This window comes from Micromesistius poutassou (genome assembly GCF_964030765.1).
Source record: "Micromesistius poutassou genome assembly, chromosome: 3".
Lineage (NCBI taxonomy): Eukaryota > Metazoa > Chordata > Actinopteri > Gadiformes > Gadidae > Micromesistius > Micromesistius poutassou.
In genome coordinates, this window is record NC_140273.1 from 14,435,445 (window position 1) to 14,463,435 (window position 27,991).

The following is a 27,991-nucleotide window of genomic DNA, read 5'->3' on the forward strand; positions in this document are numbered from 1 at the left end:
TCGTTGCTTCTAGCCCTAGATGAACTGGATTTCTGAGCTGTAAATATCACTTGACTACCATTGATAATAAAATAAAGAAATCAAATCTATAGTGACCTTGGTTCTGATTTAGCTACTAATTATATATATATTTTTGCAACTGGCTACCATTTTAGATTATTTGTTAATATTTGTCATGTGTTGCATAATCACAGAGACTTTTGCAATGAATCAGGATGAGTGTTTGGTTTAGTAGGATGACACAGCTGTCCACTGCTGTCTGCTATACCATGGCATATATTTCAAGCATAAAAGCGTGGGCGATGAATACCAACGGTCGGTGTGAAAAGTGGAGGCTTTTAGTGTCACATAGTGACAGGTGTTAAGGCCTTTATAAAAGGCCTGAACACAAAAGGCCTTTTCTATTTTCTATTTGGAATATATATATATATATTCCCCATATTTTGTAAGACTGTATGTGAATGTATATTGGCCTATACATATGTGGAATCCCGGCGTACTTGCATACACACGAAACGAACGTGTTAACGCGTTGCGCCTTGCACGAGCAGCATCTTGATCCTGCCTGAGCCGTGGCCGCGCCCCTGAAGCAGCTCTCCTCCAACCCGAACGTCCGACGCGCGACGAATCCCAAGTAGAAGAGAGGGCGGGAGGAGCGTGCGCTCAGGTACGACAAAGGCATCACGGAAGAGAGAGAGAGAGAGAGAGAGAGAGAGAGAGAGAGAGAGAGAGAGAGAGAGAGAGAGAGAGAGAGAGAGAGAGAGAGAGAGAGAGAGAGAGAGAGAGAGAGAGAGAGAGAGAGAGAGAGAGAGAGAGAGAGAGAGAGAGAGAGAGAGAGAGAGAGAGAGAGAGAGAGAGAGAGAGAGAGAGAGAGAGAGAGAGAGGCGAGACTAGAGCGAGCGAGGTAGACGCTGAGATATTTATATCCTAAGCGAGTGCTGCGGAAAAGAGATAAGGCTTCGGAGCGAGTCGCGAACACCTCGCTTACAGTGCAAAAAAAAAGCAGATTTGACGGAGCAAGATGAAACAATTCGCGTCGTTAGTTTTGCTCGGGACTTTGGCTGCGTTGGCCGTGGTTCGTGGAGCCGACGACCGGGAGATTTCCTTCGAGTATCACCGTTATGAGGAGCTGCGGAAAGCCTTGGTGTCGGTGTGGCTCCAATGCCCGTCCATCACTCGCATCTACACCATCGGGGAGAGCTTCGAGGGCCGCGAGCTGCTCGTGCTGGAGATGTCTGACAACCCCGGGGCGCACGAGCCTGGTCAGTTTTACGCATCAACCTAGCCCAATGTTTAGAGCCTGTCTTTATTTATTTGTCGAATTTTGGTAAAGGCCTAACGCCTACATTTTTATTTGTATTTCGAATCATGAATAAACACCAGGTAGGACCACTGTAAAATATTACACATTATGTAGAGGCTGTGGCGTATTCCAACTACAGTTAACAATGCGTTGTCTAATGAGACCAGGGAAAAAAAAGGTGTCGATATTGGTTTGAATGAATAAGAGCAAGCCGGTGTTTAAGACAGTGAGTGCCCTTTTTTAGTGAATCATTTTAGGAAAGCCGCCATTTTGCTGGATGATAAGCATCTCGCTATGATCATATGGGATCGTGATGCTGAGCACACGCCCTCGAGCCAAATGGAACCTGCTGAGAAAAAACCTCCACTGACAGGGCTTTTATAAAAGACTGTCGTCCAAAGACGGCCTGCCATCACCAAGAATGTAGGCATGTTCAAATAAGGGTCAAGATGTATATATATATTTTAATGAGCTGTGCGGGGTGGATGCGGTGTCCCGTCGTGCCCAAACAGGTTGTCCTGTCATCTTCATCTTCATCTTCATCTACATTAAACCAAGTATGATATATTATACATTGGGTCGCAATGGTCCAGTCGCCGACAGGTTATAATGGATGTTTTAAACAAGTCCTATTTGACAGCATAGGTCATTGAGCTGCCTGTTTGTTGGGGATATGCAGAGACTTTGGGGGTTGTTCTTGGGTACCAAGGACATTTGCAAGTAAAGATGGATTCTGAAAGGCATATCAATACAGACAATCAAACTAGAGGTGGGGACAGAATATTGAGGGGTTTTGAAAGCGCTCCATGTTTTAAAATAAATTCAGGGGATACTAACAGCAAAAACACCAATTTAAATTATCCAGGCCTCCATACAAACTGTTATTTAATTTGTGATTTTTAAAATGGCCTCGCTTTGCTCTCAGACCAGGGATGTTAAGGTGTGAGAGGAGATTTTTTTTTTATATCAGATGGGCTAGTCCTGTATTATGATGTAAATATAGATAGATATAATATATACATAAAGCTTATAGTAAAATATTATCTAGGCATATCTAGATTTAAAGATTTCATACAAAATCTAATATTAGATTTAGATTTATCACAGATTTATCACACAGTTATTTTATGGAATCATTAAATAAAAAAACAACATTGTGGAAAATATTTCAAGACATTAGAAATGTAGAACATTCAGAATAACACAAAGCTGAACTGAAGTCCTTTCCTAGCAAACTTCCTCTGGCAGGAGTTTAGGAAGAAACGTATTCACTCACTGCGTCAATCTCTAAATCTGACATTTGAAACGCCTAGATAACAAATTATTTGGCCAAATTGTGTTGTGTCTGTGCCCTGGCGTTTTGTGTGTATGTGTTTGTGTGTGTGTGTATATTTCGGTTTATATACCTGTGTTTGTTTGTGTGGGTGGGTGCGCGCGTGTGTGTGTGCCCATGAGCTGGTGTATTTATGTGTATCTGCAGTCACGTGCAATTACCTCGCAGGTGTGTGTACCCTGGTGTCCATGTGTGTGTGTGTGTGTGTGTGTGTGGGTGGGTGAGAGCGAGCAGTGTCATTACAGCTGGCACGGCGGTAGTGTAACGAGCGTGTGTACATGCTAAACAAGCCTGTAATAGACTGCTGGGCCGGCGCACGGGTGTGTGCACGGCCATGAGTCACGGTAGTGCCGTAGAACTCACTTATTACTACCAGATGACTTTCCAAACCGCCTCTGCGCCTTCGCCACGGGCAACACCCCCTCCCACCCAATAAATGCTCCAGCAGCCCCTCTCCCCCCCCCCCCCCCCCCCGCCATCACTCGCTCCTTTGAAAAACTGCAGGAGGATGAAGAACAGTAGGAGTTGTGAGAGAGGAGAACCAGGGCAGTGGCGAGCAGACTATAGACCGACACTGTATGGGAAGGGAGGGGAAAAGAGCAGGATTAAAAATAAAAGCCCCACAAATCATGAATGAAAACACTGTCCACTCGAGGCACGCTCTGCGCTAAAGACGTCCACTTATTCTTAAATTATCATAAAAAAAAATGTCTTTTACGTGACCCCCGCTTAATAGGTGCGGAAACTTGGGAGGTGAATCCAAAATAAGCGGTTGCCGGGGGCAACAGATCGGCTTAGCGCAGTGAGCTGAATGTCCGCTTGTGGTTGGCCAGCCCCGCGCGAGGAGGCTGGGGCATCCTGAGCCCATTGCATCTGTCAGTATGCAGCAGCCATCTGTCCCCCTGCCAGCCCCACAGAATCAGACACTCCTTGTGACCACGGGGGAGACGCCTGGCTTCACTGTGCACACCATGCAAATCACCAGCCAGAAGCCTTGCCTTGTTTGCTCTTCAATCAAGGCTGTTTGTTTTCCTCTATAGGCCAAGGATCCGGGGAAAGTCTTCACGGCAGCAGCAGCCAACGACCAACTCGTCGTGTTGTGCGAAATACGGGTTTTCACTATTCTCTTTGCGCAGATAAAATAGGGGAACCAAATGTGAAACGTTGGTGTTTTCGTGACCTTTCTTTAATCTTACATCTGGACTCTCTGCCAAGGTTTCCGTTATATACACGAAAGCTTGGCTGTACAGAATGAGAGGTTGGGCACGGGCCCCACAGTATAAAAGTAATACCTGCAATAAAGTGCCCAGCCATATATATAGGAGTGGTCTCTCATCCATCTCATGTGGTGGAGCCCGGTAATAAATCCCTGTGGTGGATGTGTGAGAGAGAGAGAGACCGAGAGAGAGAGAGCGCGAAAAGGCCAATCCTGCCCTTCACAGACAGTCAGACAAAGCCAGAGACACTTATAGGACACACTTATAGGACATTTTAGTACATCGTGACTCCACTTCGCAATGACCTCCTCCATTTTGGAAGCCTAGGAACATTGGAATGGAAGTTATGTTGTTGTTTTTATGTGATTGTTTAGTTATAACAAAATGATTTGTTATCATGGGGAGCCATTGTGTTTTCAAAACTGCCACAGCGTTTCTCGTGCAAGAAGTGGCAAATCAAAGCTTTCTTATCATAGGTTAGGGGATATTTACGTTGATTTAGGATTTTGCAGTCCCACAACCCTCTTGAGTACTCTCAAAATGGTGGCGTGTAAGACTTGGTCATATCAGTTGAGGTTACGTATGGTGGGTTCATAACAAATGGGTTTTCACTATTCGAAAACATGTGTTTTGAAAGGGTAAATGATACAAAATAACAGAATGCTTGTTGACCTGAAATAAATGACAGCAGACACCAATGAGTGAGTAGCTGGAAACAAGTAAGAAGTCAAGAGAAGAGAGAGAAAAGATGATAGAGAGAGAGGAGGGTTGATCAAGGAGAAACGTGAAAGAAGATTGTCAGGGGCAGTAGAGAGAAATAGAGCGTTACGAGCGGAACCAGTGAGAGGTCATTTATTATACATCAAACTCCTGCGTTCTCCACCTCCCCCCACCTACTCTCTCCGCACCCTACCTCCTCGCGCCTCTCATCTGGGACTCATTGTACTATTTCACTCCTTCTCTCCCCCAACCCCACTTTCAAATCTTTGCTTCTGTTTTGTTATTGCGCATTCACTTTAAATTTTACACTTAAAGCCTTATGTTATTCTGCATTTTTTCATCCAATCGCCATGATCACTTGACGTCCTTCGTCGTCCACCATTTTGAAAACCATGAAACGCTATCCCCTGTCTCCCTTCTCTCTCTCTGACCTTTTGTTAATCGAAAGAGTACAATCCCCAATGACATTGTATCCCCATTGACATTGAATGCATCAATATGCACATTCATTTGTGTACGTACAAGGGCACCTATACCTTTTCATTTCAACTACAGCACACCATAAAAAAAAACAGGAAAAAATAATGCGTTTTTTGTGGCCTTGGGTGTTTCTCATAACCAGAAGGCCTCATTTGATAACAATCATGCAGCACGAACAAAGGTATCTGATTAGAGCAGGTCCATGTGTTCCTACAAATGGTTGTTTCCGTTACATGAAAGAAAAGAGTGGGGGTGGGAAAGAGAGAGAGAGGAGGACAGCGTAACAGGACCCATGTAAACAACATGGGTCCTAACATGGGTTCTAATTGGTCCTAAACACCTGGGACCGTCACATGCTGCGGCGGGGCAGCATGTGGGCCGCGTCGCCTAGGAAACCCTATTGATGGGAGGACAAAGGTTTGCCCAATTAACCGTGAATTAATGCACTCAACGTCACGACAGAAACACTCAGAGCTCCGAACACATCACAGGCAAGGTAATATAAACACATGAGATGGGTATTTTATCTGGCTTTCAATCTTCCTTTATCTTCTTACCGCATTATTCTGTCTTTCAACATCATCTGTCTTTGTGCGTGTTTGGTGTCAAATACCGGAAAGGGTTACATGATGAGATAAGGGCTAGAGATAAGTTCAACAGGATAAGACGATGAAGCTGTCCGGCTGAATAGCTCCAGCCACACAGTGATGTCATCTTGCTCTTTGTAATGAAAAAAAAGGGAAAAGTATCATTTCAGTCAACTGAAAACCTTGTGAATTTGCAGATTATTTTTGGAATTAGGGTTAGAGTTGTGTGCATGAACAAATAACATATAGACAAAACTATTTTCTGCCTTACTCAAAGTTATCAGCAATACGCCCCTGCACATACATACGCACAGACACACACCAAAGCCTTATACTTACTGCATATGTTGAACGTTTGTGTTGAGGTTGTGGTTGTGGTGTGCCCACTAGTCATCCTCTATCTACCATCTGCTGAATAAGGGTGAACACGAGCAGGGAGGAGGACACAAGCAGAATAAAACATGCTGTCTCAGGATTACCAGAGAGCTCTCCTGGTGCTTCACATCTGCACAATACTTTAGAATCACAAGTCACTTGGTCAGTAAGCTACTTCAAAGCCAGTGTGTGTGCGCTGGTGTGTGTGTGTGTGTGTGTGTGCTGGCTTGCGTGCGGCGTGCAAGGTATGTTTGTGCCTGATGAATCTGCATGGTATGTGACGTCTTGTGCACGTGTGTGCTTGTGTTTATGTGCATCTGTTTGTTTGCATGTGTGTGTGTGTGTGTGTGTGTGTGTGTGTGTGTGGGAGTGGCAAGCAAGGGGCTGATCTTAGTCTTAGCCTCATTAGTAGCAACAGAGAAAGGGAGCAACAGAGAGACCACAATCTAGCCTTTTAAAATAAAATCACTTCCAGATGTGCGGTGGTGTGTGATGTGTCTGCGTGACATGCATTGTATGGGCCGTAGCACACATTGTAAAGCACCCTATATAGAGCTGCAGTTGGGTTCTGCGGTTTGTTATGGTGTGTGTGTGTGTGGGGGGGGTTTTAATCATCCTCATCCGGGGTTGTGGTTTCCTCACAGATAGATCAACGAGTGAAGTGGATACATTGCAAACATTCCCCAGGTTGTCACTACACTAGTAAACATGCTATAGTGGCAAGTAGGGGTAAACGTACATTCTAATATAAAATACACAGAAAGGCGTACTCAAAGCAAATGAGGCAAAAACAAGTCTGTGTGTGTATGTGTGTTTGCATCTGTGTGTGTTGAGGGGGGTTGAAATGAAAGAAAACAGCAGCTAATTACCATGTGGGACATATGGGGAGAGTGCGGTTCATTAAGAGCCTGGTTTGCCTGCATAGCGTGTCCACTTTGTTTACCATTACTTACTGTCAGACGGAATCAGGGCGGTACACTGGATATTCTTGAGATAGATGGGGCTAAATGGATCCTTGAGGGGGTTATAAGCCAGCCTCCCATGTTATTTTAGCCCCTAGGACACTTTCTTTAGCCCCCTGTGTCTCAGGGATACAAATCAATGATGAAAAGCAAATGCTGGGCACTGAGGAGAGAACAAACCCAGGCTCTGCTTTTGATTTCTGACTGGTGCCCTTTGTCACCCCATTTCTTTTGAGCTTTACCAAAATCACTGATGTGTAAACCTGTAAAAATCTGTGTTCAGCAGCCACGTATTGATTCAGCCTGTAGTCATTGTGAGTCATGGTGTTAAGGAGAAGTGAGTGTTAAGAATGTGTGGTAAGAATGAGTGTATGTGTTTGTGTCTTTGTGTTTCTGTGTGTCTACGCCCTCCGGATTACGTGGATAACTACACCGTCACTGACCTTAAATTGTTTTCAATGACGCAGCAGTCTTTTTATGGGTTCGCTGGGTTTATCCAGGAGAAGCTGCCGTTAGCTTATTTATTTATTATTATGTTGGTATATTCTGTGTCATTTTCAAAGCATGTTCCAAAACACATGTTTTTACTAAACACTTCTAGGGCCACTGCCTTCTCTGTAAAATGTGTACGTATGTTTGCATATTGTTATTGTATGTACGTTTATTTTTGTTATTAATTTATCTGTTATTAAAAGCTTCCTTCAGTGTGAGAAAGGCACGGTATAAAATCAAGTTATTGTTATCATTAGTTGCATTCAAAACATCTTTCATACTGTAAGGATCTACTTTGTGTCTGCTTGGCACATCTCATGGTTGATTTCTCCCTGCCCCTCTACTCTCATTATCCTTCATTATTTTGATCTAACGTGCAAATGCACCTCTTTTGCATCTTATCTCCCTCTCTCTTATCCCAGGTGAGCCTGAGTTCAAGTACATCGGCAACATGCACGGCAACGAGGCGGTGGGCAGGGAGCTGATCATCTACCTGGCCCAGTACCTGTGTAACCAGTACCAGCAGGGCAACGAGACCATCATTGACCTCGTCCACAACACGCGCATCCACCTCATGCCCTCCATGAACCCTGACGGCTTCGAGAAGGCCGCCTCGCAGGTACGCTCCAGACGGGATCTCTGTATGCATTTGTTACACCGTCGTAGCTGAGGATGAGATTTCCCTCACCCCCCCCGCTTCATCTCTAGAGTTGTGTATAACAAGGTCATCACATTACATTGGCAATCTTGGAATACTATCTGCCTGAAAGAAAAATGTGTCAATATTTACATGCTTGTATTACAATCTATTAATTTATGCATGACTCCACTAAAGATGAGGCCATCCCCTCTCCTCCTCTCCCCCTTCCCACATCTTATCTTTCCTCACCTCTCCTCCCATCTCCCATTGCCACCCACCCCCTCCTCTCCTTTCCTCTCCTCTCCTCTCCCCGCCTCCCCTCCCTTCCCTCCTCTCCCTCCCCTCTCCTCTCTCTCACTCTCTCCTCTCTTCACTTCACCTTCTCTCTATCTCTCTCCTCTCCTCTCTCTCACTCTTTTCTTCTTCTCTCCTCACCTCCCTTCCTCTCCTCTCCTCTCCTCTCACCTTGTCCCCTATATCACTCTCTCCTCTCCTCACTTCACCTCCTCTCTATCTCTCCTCTCCTCCCCTCTCTCTCTCACTCTTTCCTCCTCCTCTCCTCTCCTCTCCTCTCTCCTCCCCTTGTCCCCTATATCACTCTCTCCCCTCTCTCTCCTGCTCCTCCTTAGTCTGGGGAGATCAAGGACTGGTTTGTAGGCCGCAGCAACGCCCAGGGGGTGGACCTGAACCGTAACTTCCCTGACCTGGACCGCATCATCTACATCAACGAGAGGGAGGGCGGAGCCAACAACCATCTGCTGCAAAACATGAAGAAGGCCGTGGATGAGAACAGCAAGGTGGATGCATGCACACAATCACACACATGCATGCACAGACACCAACACATGCTTGTTCACATTCATGAAACACATAACATAAACACACATACACACGCAAGCACGTAAACATCGACACATCCACACTCACTTTCAGAACATTCTACTCTCTTTTGGGTTAAGCCCCCAATGATTTAATCAGCCCAAAGAAAAACAAGACCTAACTTAGCTAACTTAAAATTGCTGTATGACGTGCCATCTAGATGTGCACAAAGGGCATGGTCCAATGGTAGGTGATGATATGAAGACACCACTGGTGTGCAGCAGTCTCTGCTGTATATTGTATATTGTATATAGACTACTTGCACAATGAAGTGTCTCTACAGTAGTGGCTGAACCTCTGTGCAGATGAATATGATTGCCCTTAACCAATTAGCTTTCTTTTGGCCGCAGATGAATGGCAAACGTGTTAGCAATACAAATATTAGGAAAAGGGAAGGAAGATAAAATGATGTTTGGATATCCTAATCCTAATCCTCCTTTGGAGTTAGGGTTGAGTGAAGGAGTCAACCATGACAACCAAGTGATCTGCATACAACGTGCTTGTTAGTACAGCAGCTACTACCAAGGCAAAACATTTACATGATGACCCAGGACAAACTATCACATGATGGCCCAGGACACATGTTAATAAGATGACCCAGGACAAACTTTCACATGATGGCCCAGGACTATGGAAGTTACTATTAAACTTTGACATCGGTAAAATGGGGCTGCGAACATAGCATTCACCTCTAGATGGCGTACACCACATTAATTACCATGATATATATATAATAATAGTTATTAGGAGGACAATAGGTTCTCACATATTTCACTGCTCATACTTTGCTAGCAGCATTTTATTTCAACTCTTCTTTTCTGACCATAGCACTTAAATAAAATGCACTTCAATTTGACACATCAGCTACGGTACACAATGGACAAAAGTCTTCAAGATCTAGAAGTGCATAATGCACAATGTGAATTTCCTTTTGTGCGTTCCAACTTACTTCCTTTGATATGCATCACCATATACAGGTGCATGCTGTTCACCTTGAACAGACCATTCATTTGACGGAGCAGCAGGGGTATAGCCTGGTGCTACCAGACCATCGTACTTCATTTCATTTGTACAGAAGGTCTGGAACTGCTGTAATTGGCAAACGTTCACTCACTTGGAGGCGGGTGTCTGTTGAAGTTTAAAACTATTGGATCTGCCCAGTGCCACTCTGGATCTGCCATAACCAATCGCAATAGCGTTTGGTCGTGACGTATGTCATACGCCGGGACCGGCCGAAAACTACGTTGCGCGCATGCGCAGGCTGTGTACACAAACAAAACAAGATGAAGCGTGAAGATGTCTGTCAACGATAGCTGCAGGTTTTGTTCATCTAATTTTAGAGTTCAAGGAACAATTACAAATTCTACATTAATATTCGATAGTAAGGACAGAGATAATGTTTGCAGTCAACTGTCGAGGCTGGGTCTTGTCATTGACAATACGTCGCTACTTCGACGTCATCGTTCTCAGCCACTTCCTCTGTTCGCTGATTGGTCACACAGAAATTTGTTTGGGCAAAATCCCACTAACAAGCCCCAGCCCCAGACTGACTACTGAAGGGAAAATGAAATTTGGGCGGAAGTAGGTGGGCGGGCGGAGCCAGGCTAGCAGGGGTACACATTGGACAAAACTCAACGAGGTCCACAAATGTGTCTATAGATTAGTTCACATCTAAAATTATGTTTTGAAAGTGAGTGTGGATCTATTTTAACAAGACACAACTTAAAGATGTGCATCTGTGGTTCGTGAATTAGCCCCGTGGATCTCATTTAACGAGGCACAAGTACCACATATTTGTGGTGTCGGGGTACACGCAGTGTGAATCGTCGTCTGTGTGTTACAAATATCCCCCAAAAAAAAAAACATCCATAGCTTGTTGACTGACTTAAGGCTCACCCTCCAGCTGGCTCCAGAGACCAAGGCGGTGATCCACTGGATCATGGACATCCCCTTCGTCCTGTCAGCGAACCTGCATGGGGGAGACGTGGTGGCCAACTACCCCTACGACGAGACCCGCACCGGTAACCACGCACTCACACAGGCACAGGCACGCAAGGAGACTCTTACACACACACACACACACACTTGCAAGCACATGCACACGCACACAAGCACACACACACACACACACACACACACACACACACACACACACACACACTTGCAAGCACATGCACACAAGCACATATACACAAACACACACACTTGCAAGCACATGCACACAAGCACACACAAACACACACACACACACACACACGTGCACACACACACACACACATGCTCTCTCACACACACACAACCACATGCACACACACACACAAACAAAGACACACACAGACACACACAAACACCCTCTGTCCCGTTCTCTCTCTCTTTCTCGCTCACAAAAAAACACACAAACACACTCACTTGTTTGCACAGGCGCACATATGCTCACACACACAGGCGCACATATGCTCACATGCTCACGCACACCCACACCCACACACATGGATACACTCATGTGGCCTACCACTCAATATCCCTCCATAGAAATTGGTTTGACTGCCTGTTTCCCTTCTCTTCGATGTATCCTTGAAGTAGAGAGTACACTCCCCATAATAGGCTTTCCACCGCTTATGAACCAACAGAAATGTTGTTGTTGTTGTCGTGCTTGTGTTGTATTCACAGCTTCAACAGAAGCTAGTGTGTTGTGTAACTTCCGCCCATACGGTTCCATTCAGACAATGCAGTCTCCTTATCCATCACCCTTTAAGGCTCCGCCCACGAGTACAGCGCCAGCCCGGACGACGTGGTGTTCAAGTCTCTGGCCCGGGCCTACTCCATGTACAACCCCGTCATGTCGGACCCCCACCGCGCGCCCTGCCGCAAGACCGACGACGACACCAGCTTCACCGACGGCATCACGAACGGAGGCGCCTGGTACAGCGTTCCTGGGGGTAGGTGGAGCCGAGGGGTGGGTGGAGCCGAGGGGTGGGTGGAGCCGAGGGGTGGGTGGAGCCTCCCGGCCTTCCATTTTATTATGCAGACCTTTAGTTACCCGGCTTGAGCTACAAACCCTTAGGGAAATGGTCCTACTGTGCAAACCATGACTATAAAGAAGCTCCTCTGTAGTTTGAAACCTATTCAATGATGTTTAACTTCAAAAATGCCAGTCGATTATTTGTGGTGTTAGTCAGTGTAACAAAACCGGCTCATCGGGCCTCCTCTCAGGGAGGGAGACGTGTGGTTCTCAAACACCGGTCTTTCACAGAGGTCGATTGGTCATTCCTCACTATGTGGTACTCATCTCGCCGTCCTGTGCCATCGACTGACCCTTCATTGTTCTGTGTTGGTCTCGCTCCAGGCATGCAGGATTTCAACTACCTGAGCAGCAACTGTTTTGAGATCACGCTGGAGCTCAGCTGTGATAAATTCCCCAGCGAGGACGTGCTCAAGACCTACTGGGACCAGAACCGCAACTCGCTGGTCAGCTATATCGAACAGGTAGCTCATTTCAACTACAACGTATATGAGTATACCGGTATGTACATATATATTAGGGCTGACTGAATGGGCCAAAAATGATAAGTTTGAACCATATTTGAATATCTATTTTTGCGCATTGTTTGTGTGTGCGTGTGTGTGTGTGTGTGTGTGTGTGTGTGTGTGTGTGTGTGTGTGTGTGCGTGTGTGTGCGCGTGTGTGTGCAGGTGCACCGCGGAGTAAAGGGCTTCGTGCGGGACCTCCAGGGTAACCCCATCTCCAACGCCTCCATCTCCGTGGAAGGAATTAACCATGACCTCACCACAGGTAAAACACTCTCCTATTGGACTGCCTCTACTACTGCCTCTACTACCAGTGTCAAGGTAGATAGGGAAATCACCGTGGCATATATACATAGGAGATGCTTACAATGATAACGTTGCTAGCGGTTGTAGTGCCATCTAGTGGACATTCAAAGTCTATAGAGGCAAACTTATCGAAAAGCTATTATCCAAAGCTATTTACAGTGAATTAAGATAAATAATTAAGAGGCAGGCAGGGAGCTTGGAGGCCTCCAGGTACATTTGCAGAACATTTAAGCTGAGAATCGCCTTAATGATGTCTAGATTGCATCGACGCAGTGCTTCAAACTCTAGTGGTTTGATTCATGGCAGTCGGATGGAAGCCTTAATGTTTCCGAATGCTCTACTGATGGTGTGATGTGTGATTCCCAGCCAACGATGGAGACTACTGGCGTCTGCTGGCCCCAGGGAACTACAAGGTAGCAGCCTCTGCCCCAGGCTACCTGACCGTCATCAAGAAGGTGGCCGTCGCCTTCAGCCCAGCCACCAGGGTAAGACTCAGACACATGCAGCCACGATTTGATGAGGTTCATCTAGGTGACAGTGAACCTGAGCCTGACGTTGCAAGACCAATTTGCAAATGAGTGTTAATCTGGAACCGCTCCCATCAGTTTCAATTTCCAAGGGGCTGTATCAACAGGTGCCGACCAAAATGCCCTTGGATACCATTGGATAAAACGACAACCAATCAGAGCCATGAAACATGCACCAAATCACAGCAGCCATATTTGTTGTTTATGAAAAAGCCTCAGCGGTGCTCCCATTGGGCGCTTCTCTATGAGGTCCTACAGCCATGGTATCAAACCAGCTCAATGTCAGTACTAATAAGTTGTAATTGGGCCGACCTGGGCCAGGTCTGGCAGAGGCATATGCCAAAGCAAATAAAATATAGCAGATTTGTCTGCTTCCCAGGCTAGACTGATGATAGTAGCCTACATTAGTGTTAGGGAGTCTAATAGAGATAGTGAGATAGAGCAATAGTCTTCATAACAACTTTATCAAGATACAATAATAGTTTTTGTTTTGAAAAATCACATATTTTTTGTCTAGGATTGATGACAAACCACAAACATGTTTCCCATGAATTTGCCTATTAGAGTTAAATTTTTTATGTCTTAATTAAAATGTAATTTCTCTCTCTCTCCCTCTCTCTCTCTCTCTCTCTGTCTCTCTCTCTCCCTCTCTTTCTGCCTCTCTCTCACTCTCTCCCTCTGGCGCTCTATGCACCTCTCTACCTCTCTCTCTCCCTCCCTGTCCCTCTCTTCCAGGTGGACTTTGAGCTTGAGTCCCTGGTGGAGAGGAAGGAGGAGGAGAAGGAGGAGCTGATGGACTGGTGGAAGATGATGTCCGAGACACTGAACTTCTAGACACCGCCGCCGGCTCTGGGACCATTCATAAATCAATGTGATATATTTAAAACATTACATGTGCCCGTCCACTGTAAAGAAAATGTTGTCTTGGATCGTTTTGGTTAATTCAGTTTCTCTTTTCAAATCATTTTTTTTTTGTTGAAGTTCTAATTGTTTATCGTCGTAATTCTTTGCCTCGCTCTCTCGCCGTAGATCTGACGGATGTCTCACCGACACGCACCCGCACACTTACAAACATGCAAGAATAAGTTCACACACAAGCATGTTAATGCACCAACACGCACTCTCACACACACACACACACACACACACACACTGACACACACACAAACAAGAACCGGTGAACAGGAAAACACACGCATGAAAACACTGACAGACATGGGAGGAATATTCCTGAAGGTGGGGGCTTGGTGCGGGTGAGGTCATTGTTAATTAATTGTGCGATTCATGGTACATGATGCGTTCATGAGGTGATTGATCCCCACAACACTCGTCACTCTTTATTTCGCTGGGGACTATTATAAGTATGGCTGTAACAGACAGAGTTGGCTCAACCACCGCTGTCCAATAATTGATGTTTTTTCCTAAAGGTCTCATTATTCCAAGCTTTACACGCACACACACACACACACACATGGCCAGGCACACACAAACATACACGCGTTTGAAAACACGAGCAAATGCACGCACACACGCCTGCACAAGCACAAATACACATACCCAATCCCAATAATCAGAACCATGAGAATCTCTCTTTCTTCCTCATAATCTTGCTCTTATACCTGTGTATTCCTGTGATTTGTAAAGGAAATATTAAGCTCTGGTACTGAGATTGTCAGTGAGGTTACAAGTCATTATAAAATCACTGTTAACAAACTGAGAGCTGTGATTGTCACGTACCTGCTTGGTGTCGAGGATTGTGTGTTTGTTATTTTTCATTGAATGCAAAACAGCTTTGATTTTAGTGGTAACATGAGTTATTATAATATATATATCTGTATTTATGGATTAGGTATATCAACATGTTTGTTTTTTTAAGCTTAAATACTTACCAAAAGAAGGCCTATCAGCTATAATGACCCTGCTTATAGTGGCAAAACCCCAAAACGATTCCTTTGTTACGCACTGTACAAGGAAAACTGTAGACACATGGGGAGTATTGAATAATGTTGGGGAGTCAACATCACAAATGATCTGGACTAAGGGTTCTCGGGAGATGGACAATATGGATAAGCACAGAGGATTTTGATGAATGTATAGGTATATAAACAGTTGGAAATGTAAAAGATGAAATATTTAAGATAACCAATAAAAACCCGTCTTTATGCTGTCTACCAGCGCTTTGCCGTATCTTTTATTATAATGAATCTATCCTTCATGCATCGTTACGAACATGCCTCATGCCAATCGGAGTATTGTTTTGCAATTGCATGCGTTTTGCCGCACTCTTAAACGAGGCCACAATTAGAAAAAGGCACTAATCAGTTTGACTGGCGACAGCTGGGCTACGTCTGCCTGCTGCTTGTCTCTGGAAAACTGACGAAGACATTTTAAGAAACACATCTCCCGTTTATAGATATTGTGTAAACTTCAGTTACATTTGAAATGAACATACTCGAGGGATTATTTACCACTCACACTAAACTTCATGGATTCCGTTGAACCAATATAAAGCATTGTGCTTGAAATTAATTTATGAAATGATGACAATGAAATTATGCTGCATGGATATTAGACTAAACAGCAAATTGCTAATGTGATGGTATACAGGCATGGATAATAAAAAACATTGTCTTGTTAAGACAAAATTCTCTCTATCTAACTCTGTAGCATATAGGAAGACTTCTTCAGGTTGGTATGACAAAGGTACAATTTATTTGGTAATTGTCACACTCCAAATGTCAGCCAGCGTCTCGCCATTCCGTCTGAGACAATTATCTCAAGGCCTCACTGCAAATGATTAATTAAAGTTTGTACAGGAAAAAAAAAATCTATAATATTACTTGATTTTTCCTGACACAAATACACAGACAGCAAGATTGGCACTTTTACCCCAACTATGCGGTTGAATCAGCTGTTTTAGCATTAGCTGCTAACTCTGCAGATCAATGGTTCCCTGGCCTATTACTCATACTGGCCCTATTAGCATCTTCTATTAGCATAACCTCATCGATACCATCGATCACTCTGCTCCATAACCAAGGAATAGTTGAACAGGAGACACTGAGCGGATTAAACAGGCCCCAAACAAGGAGTCCAGGGTCATTCAAATTGCCAAATTGGTAATGTTCGCTCATTTTTATAAAACGATATCATATATAATAAGAATATTTTGCGTTTTTAAAATAACACCATATGTGCATTTTAACTGTTGGATATGTTGGAATTTATTTATTATTACCCTCTGTAAAAAAATGGCCTTCACTGGTATGTATTCCTGGTTAAGGATTGAGGGGAATGTTTAAATCATAGCAAAGGATCATATATGATGCATAAACATAATGAGAAAGAGAAAAACGAATGCTTAGACGTCTATATTATATATTACCTGTCGCCCTCTGTGGCCTCTAGGGGGCAGAAGTGCGTTGATCAGCTCACAATTAGTAAAGAGAACTCAGAAATAGAGGCCGAGTAGGGCTACAGTCTGCTGTCTACTACAGGGACAGACCTTTACGGTGAAATGGCTGAGGTTATAGGTGGAGTACTAGTAGTTTTGCTTTGGGTGGCTTCGGAAATATTCAGGATTAAGCTGATGGATTACTTTTCAATTAGCTTGTTTTCTCCTTGTCGTCTCACAGATGAACAGGGACACCTTCTACAAAGAAAGCCTCTTGTGTGTGTGTGTGTGTGTGTGTGTGTGTGTGTGTGTGTGTGTGTGTGTGTGTGTGTGTGTGTGTGTGTGCGTGTGTGTGTGTGTCAAACGATTGTATTACACTCATGAAACGACTTACTTTGCTTAGCATTTAAGGTTCAAGTAGGCCACTGGCTTGGGAATGTTAAAACAGCAGTGTACAGGGAGAGCCAGAGAATAGAGATTTAAAGTTAGTTTACCTACAAAGTTAGTATACTTAGTTATACTTACATCTATATTATAGGTGCATAATATGTGTTACTATAAAAACCGTGTGTATTTGTTTAATACTAAACATAACTATGCAAAACTTTATAATAAGCAAATAACTCTCTATTAAATATTTAAGTGGTACTTTAAGTTTTAAGTGATACCGTTATCTCTTTGCATGTGTGTGTGAAAAGTGTGCGTGTGCGTGTGTGTCTGTGTGTGTGTGCCGCACGTGCATGTGTGTTTGTGTGCATGCGTGAGTTTCCTTGCTTGTCTGAACGCGGTTGTCTTGCACATGCGGGGGACTCTGTGTAAGACATAACATCAATCAGAATAAGTGATGAAATAAGGATATCATATAATTGATGCATAATAAGGACTAGCCAATGCTTGCCCATGCGTGTGTGCGTGGATCAGGAGGAAGATGAGATCTTTCTCCTCTTCCTTTTCCTTTACCCCCCCCCATTCCCCCTCCTGTTCAGAGAGGAAGCATATCTGCAGAGACCAGAGGCCAAGGAGACTCACACACGCACCCACACACACACACACACACACACACACACACACACACACACACACACACACACACACACACACACACACACACACACACAGCAAACTCCTGAGTTCCTGAAGAAAAGCTGTGTCAGCAACAGGCTACTGTTTACATGTGTGAACGCATGCACACACACACACACACACACACACACACACACACACACACACACACACACACACACACACACTCACGCACACACACACACACACACACACACACACACACACACACACACACACACACACACACACACACACACACTCTCTCTCTCTCACTCACTTGCTCTTTACATCATCCTATGCTTCCAGAGGAACAAGGTTGTTTGACAAGGAATATCTTCCTCAAACTGCTACGCTTCAATACTATTCCAGCCAACTGGAGTTTACAACCTACAGACTGTATTGGCTCCTATAGCCCTCTTTAACTGTATATTAGAGTCAAAGCTTATTATTGTATTGGATTATAACGTTTTCTTGCCAGCTGCAATGACTTTGCAAAGCCTTACTCAAAGATGTGTAAAACTTTATTGATCAATGATGAACTGACACTGGCCAAGTGTGACGGAGAAAAACATCATTGTAGGTGTCTTCGATCTCCATGCTTTTCCACCTCATCCTACTTTAACAAGTCTCTCTCTCGCTCTCTCCCTCTCTCTCTCTCTCATCTTTCGTCTATTCTATCTCTGTCTCTTCCTATCACTGTCTCTCTCTCTCTTACTTTTTGATTAACTGTCCATGCTGTTTGAACACAGACACAAAGCAGGTTCACGTTACTTCTCTAACAGCAATGTAAACAATAATGAGCTATATTATGTCATACACACCCATACACACACACACACACACACACACACACACACACATGTAAAGGGGCACGCATGTGCGTGCATGCATGCAACGCACACTTTATCTCTGTCACATGCATGGCAAACAGACAGACAGACACACACAAACACACAAACACACATGTATGCATACATGCATCGTGTGACGTGTGTGTGTGTGTGTGTGTGTTTGTGTCCTGGCACAGAAAAAGTAATGCAAATCCAGCAGGTTTTGCAGCTTTCTGACCTTAACCCTAAAATCTAAAGACCACTTCATTTTCAAAAACTCAAATTTACTTATCCCTGCCAAGAAAATGGTAGATGAAATATGGAAATCAATAAACTGCAAACTTTTGTACTGCACTGCACTGCAGTCAGTTGCAATTTGCCCAAAATGTCACGTTCTGATTCAATGACCACATGAATAAAAAGTCTTCGCCTTTATATTTGTATGGCGTATATTAGCGATACTACCTGCAGACCAAAGCACTCGGCCGTCCCGGGGGTGGCGCATGACGAAACAAAATAACGGGTTTGTTAAATTCGTGTGTGTGTGTGTGTGTGTGTGTGTGTGTGTGTGTGTGTGTGTGTGTGTGTGTGTGTGTGTGTGTGTGTGTGTGTGTGTGTGTGTGTGTGTGTGTGTGTGTGTGTGTGTGTGTGTGTGCGCGCGCGCGCGCTCGCATTTGCACTTGCAGGTAATAGGGAGGGGGTCGGTTCGCTTGGTTAAAACGCTGGCGAGGTACTTTCGAAGAGTTTCAGAGACACACTGATCAATACGAGCTTTAAATAGGGCCACAAACACCTAAACACAGCATTAATCTCAATAGCTTGGTCCTATTAAAGTAGGATGCATTTTCCTGAATAAATGATTAGCCACCCCGCAGCCAAATAGATGCGAGTGGTGTTGAGGCCGAGTAAATTGCCGGTCAATTGTTCCTCACCTTTAATTACAGCATGCCCCCCCCCCCCCCCCCCCACACACACACACACACACACACACACACAAATGCGCACACGCGCGCGCACACTCAGGCGTGCACACTCAGGATTTTCCATATCACCCACACAAGTTTTTAATTGACCCTCATTAGCGCAAAGTATAAGACGATTTGAAAAACATTTCTGCAAAGAAGTTTTTCACAATATAATACGAATTAAAATAAACAAACTCCCGTGTCCCTTTGCAAGGGATTTGTGGCGCGCGTGGACAGCTTGCGGCTGGCTGGGATGGATGGCGTGACGTCACGCGGCGCGCGGCACCTTTTCCCCGAGGGGCAGGATTAGTAAAAGAGCAGCGGAATCTAATCTCTCATGGCGAACGGCTCACGTTCATCATGACCGATACCAGCAGGTACCCGCGAAGCTCCGGCCACAGCGGGCTGTCACACGTCCACCAGCCGTCCTTTTGCACGGTATGAACCCCGTGGAAGTTGACCCTTACCTCGCTGGGAAACTCACCCGCCGGTCAATCGGCGACCCGGAGCCGGCTGAGAGCGGCTAGGTAAGCAGCATGCAGTCTGAAGGTGTCTGAGGCTATAAAGGGTTTACCTTGGCGAGGTTTTCCTGGGTGAGCTCCTATATCAACAACTGCCTCCCATTTTATTTGTATCCTTACTGCCTGTGTGTCTGTACGGTGTGGACAGCACGCACAGTTTAAAGAAACATTGGGGAATGTCGTGCACCGTTGTTTTATAGTTCCTGTCAGGACAGACGTTGGACGCTCACGTTATTAAGAGGAGTTGCATGTTTGCTACACAGTCTCCACTATATTTGATTTGGCCTTAGCTTGTAGGTGTGCTTTTATTTTGAAGATGTGAGTGAGCCAACGCGATGAACCGTGTGAACCGCGAGAAAAATGAAATGAGATGAAATGAGTCCGGATCTATACTCTTTTTGACGACTAATTGACTATGTGTGGTTTATGATCCCAGCCTCACCTTTATTTGGAAACTGCCTTCTAAATACTTTATAACCCCGTCTCTTCAACGAAAATCGAGCCACGGTGATTGACACTCAACACCATTGGTCCGTTTGTAGCGATAGTGTTACTTTTACTGCTACCGGTGTTTTCATCGGGCTGGAAATGGTCTGGAATTAATGGATCACTCCGCCTGTGTCACAAGGGTCGCCCCTAAATTGTCTCTAAAAAGATCATATTATTTGACCGGATCTGGATACACAGCTCATCTTTTGGTTCATTGAGCCAACTACTATGTTTTTGTTATTTGTTATTTGTTATTTGTTATTATTGTATTATTGGTAGGCCTCATCGGTTAGGATCAGTTATTGGGATGGCTGATTTACTTTCTTTGGCTCATGAATGGTACGTTCAGAAATCAACCAGGAGAGAGAGAGAGGGGGGGGGGAGAGAGAGAGAGAGAGAGAGAGAGAGAGAGAGAGAGAGAGAGAGAGAGAGAGAGAGAGAGAGAGAGAGAGAGAGAGAGAGAGAGAGAGAGAGAGCATGAGAGAGAGAGAGATAACGAGAAAGAGAGCGACAGAGAAACCAAGAGAGAGCGAGAGAGCGAGAGGGTTGCCTCTTTACACCCGGGAGAGTGAGACTACACGGTGGAAATAGTCGCTGAGTCGTTACTTTATCGGTGCAGACTCGGGACAGTCAGACAGTAGCAGAGGAGGCTGGAGGGGTCCGGACAGAAGGGGGAGCAGAGAGGGAACACAGGGGCACATGTACACGCTCTGAAACACGTCAGAAAGGGGGGGGGACCACGGCCGGTGAATATGCGCACCGTAGATTCTGGTAAGATAGAGACCCCGGTGCGCAACGTCGATTTGAACGCTTTCTGCTCCTCGCCAGTTTTTCTTTGTGTCGTTGAAATCGTCCCGTCCACTTCTAACACTTCCCCCCAGCAGGCACGACCTTCACTTTCTGCATGTCTTCTCCCACAGCGATATTACACAGGAGCGCTTCTCGGATGACAGAACCCCTCGACCAGCACCTCGGGACTAGGTATTCGACCTACCGAGAGACCTGCCGCCGATCTCAACATCATGCTATGGAAAGCAGACGCCTACAATAAGTTCCAGTGTCCCGCGGCTCATTTATCACCATGAGCCGTTAAATTCCTCCTATTGCCAGCCGGCTTTTCATCCGCAAGACTGAAGTGACCAGAAATCGGTGAACAGAGGAGAGAGGAGAGACAGACAGACATAGAGACAGAGAGAGACAGAGTGGGAGAAAGAGAGAGGTAATAGTGGGACCTGCATTGGTGTATTTTGGTCTGTAGATGGACCGGGTGCCCACGGCACTGGCAGCTAAGATGCGGTGGATCACACTGGTCCTGGCCGGATTGACTTTCTGGGGAAGTGTGTACATTGGTCATTGCTTCGACTACGAGGAAGCGAACTATGATTATTACGAAGAGGAGAAAACGGAAACGATCGACTACAAGGATCCGTGCAAAGCCGGTGAGTAAATGTTTCGTGCTTTCCTTGATGTTGAAACGTGAGCATTATACAGTCGTATTTTTTAAAAGACAATGATCGTTAGGTTTATTGCACCGTGATATTGTTAGTTGTGTGACTTTTTAAAGGTTTTTATTCTATAAATCGGACTGCAGAGGTGAATTGGCACGCTGCGTGAGAGCGTTGGGAAAAGTGCGCGCTATGCGTAAAGGAGAACAGGAGATAGGCTGACAGGGTCTGTGCGTGTGATTGTGTGTGCGTGTGTGTGTGTGTGTGTGTGTGTGTGCGTGTGCGTGCGTGCGTGTGTGTGTGCGTGTGTGTGTGTGTTGTGGGAGCAGAAACGGATATAATCACATACACACGTCTCTCTCACACAGCACCTCCTTCACCACTGATCGTGTGTGTCTAGTCTTCTATCAGTGTCCAGGTGATCCGCCACGTGCAGCCCGGGGATTGCCGCCTCATTTCTGTCCCTGTCGAAGCCCACTTTTTTCTATGCACAAATGCGCTGCAAATATATTGAGGGTTATGATAGGGTAGGTCTTGTTTTGTTTTTATATTGTTGTCCTTACTTTGATTTAGTAAAAGGAAAACTTTTCAATCACAATTACTTATTTTGAATTGGCCTGTGTCTTACTCTGCACACGGGAGACGTTATGTACAGGAAACAGCTGGGGTTATGAATGCCTGCCAACAACACACACACACACACACACACACACACACACACACACACACACACACACACACACACACACACACACACACACACACACACAAGCACGCACAGGCTTGCACACATACAGACTGGCCTGGGACTAGCTCATGCTGAAGGGGCTGCAGATTATGTCTGTTGGGTTCTGTGACAATGTGTGTGTGTGTGTGTGTGTGTGTGTGTGTGTGTGTGTGTGTGTGTGTGTGTGTGTGTGTGTGTGTATGCCTGTGTGTGTGTGTGTGTGTGTGTTAGTCAATACAATTGTAAGTTGTGTTGCTTCAATTAAGGCTTACAGTCCCACTATTCCTTTGTAGATGGTTTATAGGGTCTGTTAACACATAGATGTATTTCATTCAACGTGGTGTTTATATGCAAAACCAGTTTATTAGAGACTTTATTGGTTAGCTGGCGTGATTTGGTTGGGCGGCTGTGTGGCACTCAACAAAACAATTTACCAGATCATTCAGACACTTCGACTGCTGCTTTACCTTAGAATTTATAACCTAAGGGGATAATAAAACCCTTTTTCAGGACCATGACATAATACCGGTTGTGCTCCCCTCCTACCCTGTTCCCCATTATGAGCACCAGCACCCCCTCCTCATCTCCTCCTCGTCCTCTCCTCTTCTCTTCTCCTCTCCTATCTGCTCCTGTCCTCTCCTCTTCTCCTCTCCTTTCTTCTCCTTTCATCTTGTCTTCTCCTTTCCTCTCCTCTTCCCTCCTTGCCTCTCCTCTCCTCCTCTCTCCTAATCCTCCCCTCCCCTCTCCCCCCACCCCTGCTTTCCTTTCCTATCCTCTCTGCTTCCACTTCACACCACATTAAAACAGTAAAAACGGTTACAAATCGACCGCACTCAAGATCAGTGTGTGTGTGTGTTTATTTTATGTGTGTGTGTGTGCACACGCGTGTGTGTGGTTGTGTATCAGAGCTATAGAATAGGATACAAACCATGTCTATGACTCAAGTGACTGCAAACAAAAATAACACATCATACACGCATCCTGGATAGCTCTACCTTGAGACTCCTTTCAGCCTTTAAACTGCCACGTGAGTGTGTGTGTGTGTGTGTGTGTGTGTGTGTGTGTGTTCTCAACTGTGTTTGTGTGTGCATATTTCAGGTATATTTACATTTTTGCAGTCTGCGTATGTGTGTGCATGCAATATTTAGATTTTTTGCTATGTATGTGTATGTGGTGGTCTATGTATCTTTTGTGGTGTGTGTGTGTGTGTGTGTGTGTGTGTGTGTTTGTTTGGCTAGGGGCCGGGCAGTTTTGAGACTGTTAGTCTGTTGGCACTGAAATGACTGAGCAACTCTTGTCGGTTAAAATAACTAATGAAAACAAGTGCATCATTTCTTCTCTATAAACACCTTGCATAAAGAATATACTCATATCCCTGGATCCTTTCACACACACACACACACACACACACACACACACACACACACACACACACACACACACACACACACACACACACACATGCCAAGTGGCCACAGATATTTATTATTTATAAATATATACTATATTTTCTATGGTATATTATTATTTATTTTGTTGCTACACGTGACAAGTAAGTATATGTTTGTGTGTGTATGCAACTGTGCATGAGTATGTGTGTGTGTGTGTGTGTGCACACATTTGTGTGCATGCTGTTAGGGCGCACGTGTCTTTGTGTAAGTGCATGCTCATCTTTGTGTGTGTGTGTGTGTGTGTGTGTGTGTGTGTGTGTGTGTGTGTGTTTGTTTGTGTGTGCCTGGTATAAGAAGTGGAAGCTAGGCCCATTCCGAGCCTGACCCGGTGGCAGTGGTGTGAGTGGTAGGTAGGCCACCTCCTGTTATTGCTGGGAAAACACAGGAGGGATATTTGGCTGTCTGCTTATCTGCTCCGTGTCCCACGCTGGTAGACAGGAGAACACACACTTCCAGGCCTTTGTGAAGTGATTTCCCCGTGTGAACACACACACACACACACACACACAAACACACACACACACACACACACACACACACACACACACACACACACACACACACACACACACACACACACACACACACACACACACAAGCCCATACAAACACACACACACACACACACACATGCACATACAAACACACACACATACACACACACACACACACACACACACACACACAGACACACACACACACACACACACACAGACACACACACACACACACACACACACACACACACACACACATGCACATACAAACACACACACACACACACATGCACTAATGGGCACTGGTGTTGATGTACACACATACACATACAGACACCCCCCCACACACACACACACATGCAAAGCTCTCTCCATTCAGCTGCGCTTATCTCTTCCTGGTTGTCTGCATCCTGCTGCTCAGCTGGAGATGACACGCACACACGCAAACACACACGCACGCACACATACACACACAGAGGCAGACACACACAGGGAGTCATGCACAGGCACACACGTGCACTCAGACAAACGCATGCTTTACGCTCAGTCAAGAGTCATTCATGCTGCCTCCCAAATCCGTTTTCTCATAAAACGCTCACACACTCACAGAGTGAAAGCAAAACAAACCTTGGTCTCTGAATGGAAGTCAGTGATCTTTCTCTTGAAAAAAAGAACCTTGTTCACTTCTACTACAGCAGTCTAACGGAAGAGTCACGGATGAAGAGTCATTAGAAATGAACCGTTATATTAGGTATTTACATATTTTAATACACAATCACAAATCGAATCGTCAATCAAAATCATCACTTCAATTGCTGATTTTTATAAGTTACAACAACAAAATACAGTAACAAATTATGTTCTATGCAGACAACATGAGTTAAAGAAAGCTTCTGGATTGATGATCTTGGACCCTGTTTTCCCACCGTTTTGGGGCAAATGCCTAATGTGGAAAATAATTCTGTAGGGATCCTTCCCATAATGGGGTCAGACATTTATAACACTGATGAACAACCTGAGCCTGTCAAAAACAAGAGGAGGTACATCTGGGGGCGTGTTTCAGAGGACGTGCATTGACAGAGCACTGTTGCCACTAAGGGGCCCCTAATGGCCAGTAGCAGAGCCATTGGGGAGCCACTGAAGTGGCTCAAGCAACCTCGCTCAATACTGGACTGATTTAAAAAAACATCGTCCACATTAGTCACGTTGGGAATAAGTGATAACAAAGATGTCCTTTAAGGCAGCGATGGAAGTTAATTATTTAAATATACTTTACCCTCACGCTGATGATATATACACGTTGTACAGACACCCTCAGAAGTAATCCCTGAGTCATAGGGATTGGAGATGACCTCTTCCTAGTGTCATTCTCCTTCATGATGAAAAATGAAGACTATACAGTATGAAAAATATGATACAAATATGAACAACTCATACACATATGAGTTGGTGTCATGTGGAAAGATGGTCTTATGATCGAGCTAACAGCCCAGGTGGTGTCCTGTGTCGCCAAACCATGGCCACAATTAAATTATTTCAATTGAATAAACAAAACACATTTGTGACAGTCATGTGGTGTAGGGAAGAAATTCCGCCTCAGTTTCTAAATCCCAACTTAATAATTGTAAACCGAACACTGATAAATCCTTCCCTATTCCTGTCTGTGTCTCCATCTGTGGTTATGTGTGTTGGTGCGTATAAATGAATGTGTGTGTGTGTGTGTGTGTGTGTGTGTGTTTGTGAGTGAACATGTGAACATGTATGTGTGTGAATGTGTGTGTGTGTGTGTGTGTGTTCTCTGAGCACCTAAGTCAGCGAGAAAGTCAAAGCCCACCATGTCGTGACAACCAGCGATGGCTACTACTCCCCCCCCTCCAACCCCCCCCCTCCAACCCCCCCCCCTCCCCCCTCCCGCTTTTCCTCCAGAGGAAGGAAACGGGAATGGCGAGAGAGTGTGTTAATGCGTGCGTACGTCGGTGCCTGTGTGTTCGTACTGTATGTGTGAGGCTGTCTATGTTCTCCGTGTGTAAGCGAGGGAGAGAGAGAGAGAGCGAGAGATCACAGCACGGGTGTCTCTCGCCCTCATGTTCCTTTAAACAGGACCTTCCAGAGCAGGGTCCTTCCGAAGTCTCCCTCAAGATCCCCCCCCTCAGCACTAACCCACCGGCCGCGGCAAGGACGGACTGTTTGTTTTGGAATGTCGGCGTTCCGGAGTCAGGGGAGAAGCCATGAGTCAGCACCGCCGGACCACCCCCCCACCCCCCCCCCCCCCACCTGCCATGCATTGTTATTAATTATTAAGAGACATTTAATGTCACCTAACATCCAGGCAATGTGTGTGTGTGTGTGTGCGTGCGTGCGTGCGTGTGTGTGTGTGTGTATGTGTGATTGCTTGTGTGTGTGTGTGTGTGTGTGTGTGTGTGTGTGTGTGTGTGTGTGTGTGTGTGTGTGTGTGTGTGTGTGTGTGAATGCCTGTGTGTGTGTGTGTGTGTGTGTGTGTGTGTGTGAATGCCTGTGTGTGTGTGTGTGTGTGTGTGTGTGTGTGTGTGTATGTGTGTGTGTGTGTGTGTGTGTGTTTGTACACAGGGCAGGGAAGTGGTGGTAATTAGCAGGAGTTTTTAATAGCATGAAGTGGACTGGTTGGAACAATGAAAGGCACTAAGTGTTGACTAGCTAGCTAACAGACACTCTCACACTGCCTTCTGTGTTTTGTAAAGAACTATATGCAAAAATATATATTTATTTATTATATATCGAAGAGAAAAATCTGGCCATGGATAAATAATTATAATTTCACGTAAACACATGAACTTAAACAATGAATGTTTGAATGAATGGTTTTCAATAATAGCTGATATTTGATCATATTTTATGGACAGCATTGCAAGTGAGTGAAACCTGTATTGTTCACTCATGTTTCTCTGGTAAGGATGAAAAAAGCATCAAGTAGAGGTTCATACTGAGTTCTTCTTTGGGAATCATGAATGGGTCAATACACTTCATTGGATATTATAGACAACATTGAAGCATTAGCATCAAACTCATGACTGGCAAGAAATAAATTGCAGTGCTGCACCAATGTTACCTGAGCGCTCCAGCTGTGTGTGTTTGTGTGTGCATGTGCACATATCATATGACATAATATGTGTGCGTAGGCGTGTTTGCATGTGTAGTTGCATCTCTTTGACATTTGATATGTGTGTTTGTCCCTACATTTGTGTCTGTCTGTTTCCGTGGGTGACAGGCATGCATGTGTATA

General features: G+C 45.0%; 2 protein-coding genes across 2 annotated transcripts in view; both read left to right on the top strand.

Moving 5' to 3' along the window:
* Positions 1 to 1,021: 1,021 nt before the first annotated feature.
* cpe (carboxypeptidase E) lies at positions 1,022 to 14,248 on the top strand (the record flags this gene model as incomplete). The annotated part of the gene is made up of 9 exons (XM_084465781.1): positions 1,022 to 1,262; positions 7,892 to 8,088; positions 8,739 to 8,906; positions 10,892 to 11,009; positions 11,745 to 11,927; positions 12,335 to 12,474; positions 12,681 to 12,780; positions 13,188 to 13,306; positions 14,084 to 14,248. 9 exons carry the CDS (start codon positions 1,022 to 1,024, stop codon positions 14,180 to 14,182), a joined length of 1,365 nt encoding a protein of 454 aa, XP_084321907.1. The 3' UTR covers positions 14,183 to 14,248.
* A 7,612-nt stretch (positions 14,249 to 21,860) lies between these two features.
* The window catches only part of tll1 (tolloid-like 1), a 37,020-nt gene continuing 30,889 nt past the window's right edge, over positions 21,861 to 27,991 (top strand). Inside the window, exon 1 of the mRNA XM_084465776.1 lies at positions 21,861 to 22,051. Coding sequence (XP_084321902.1) covers positions 21,871 to 22,051 — 181 coding nt within the window. The 5' untranslated portion in view covers positions 21,861 to 21,870. The remainder of the gene's footprint in view (positions 22,052 to 27,991) is intronic.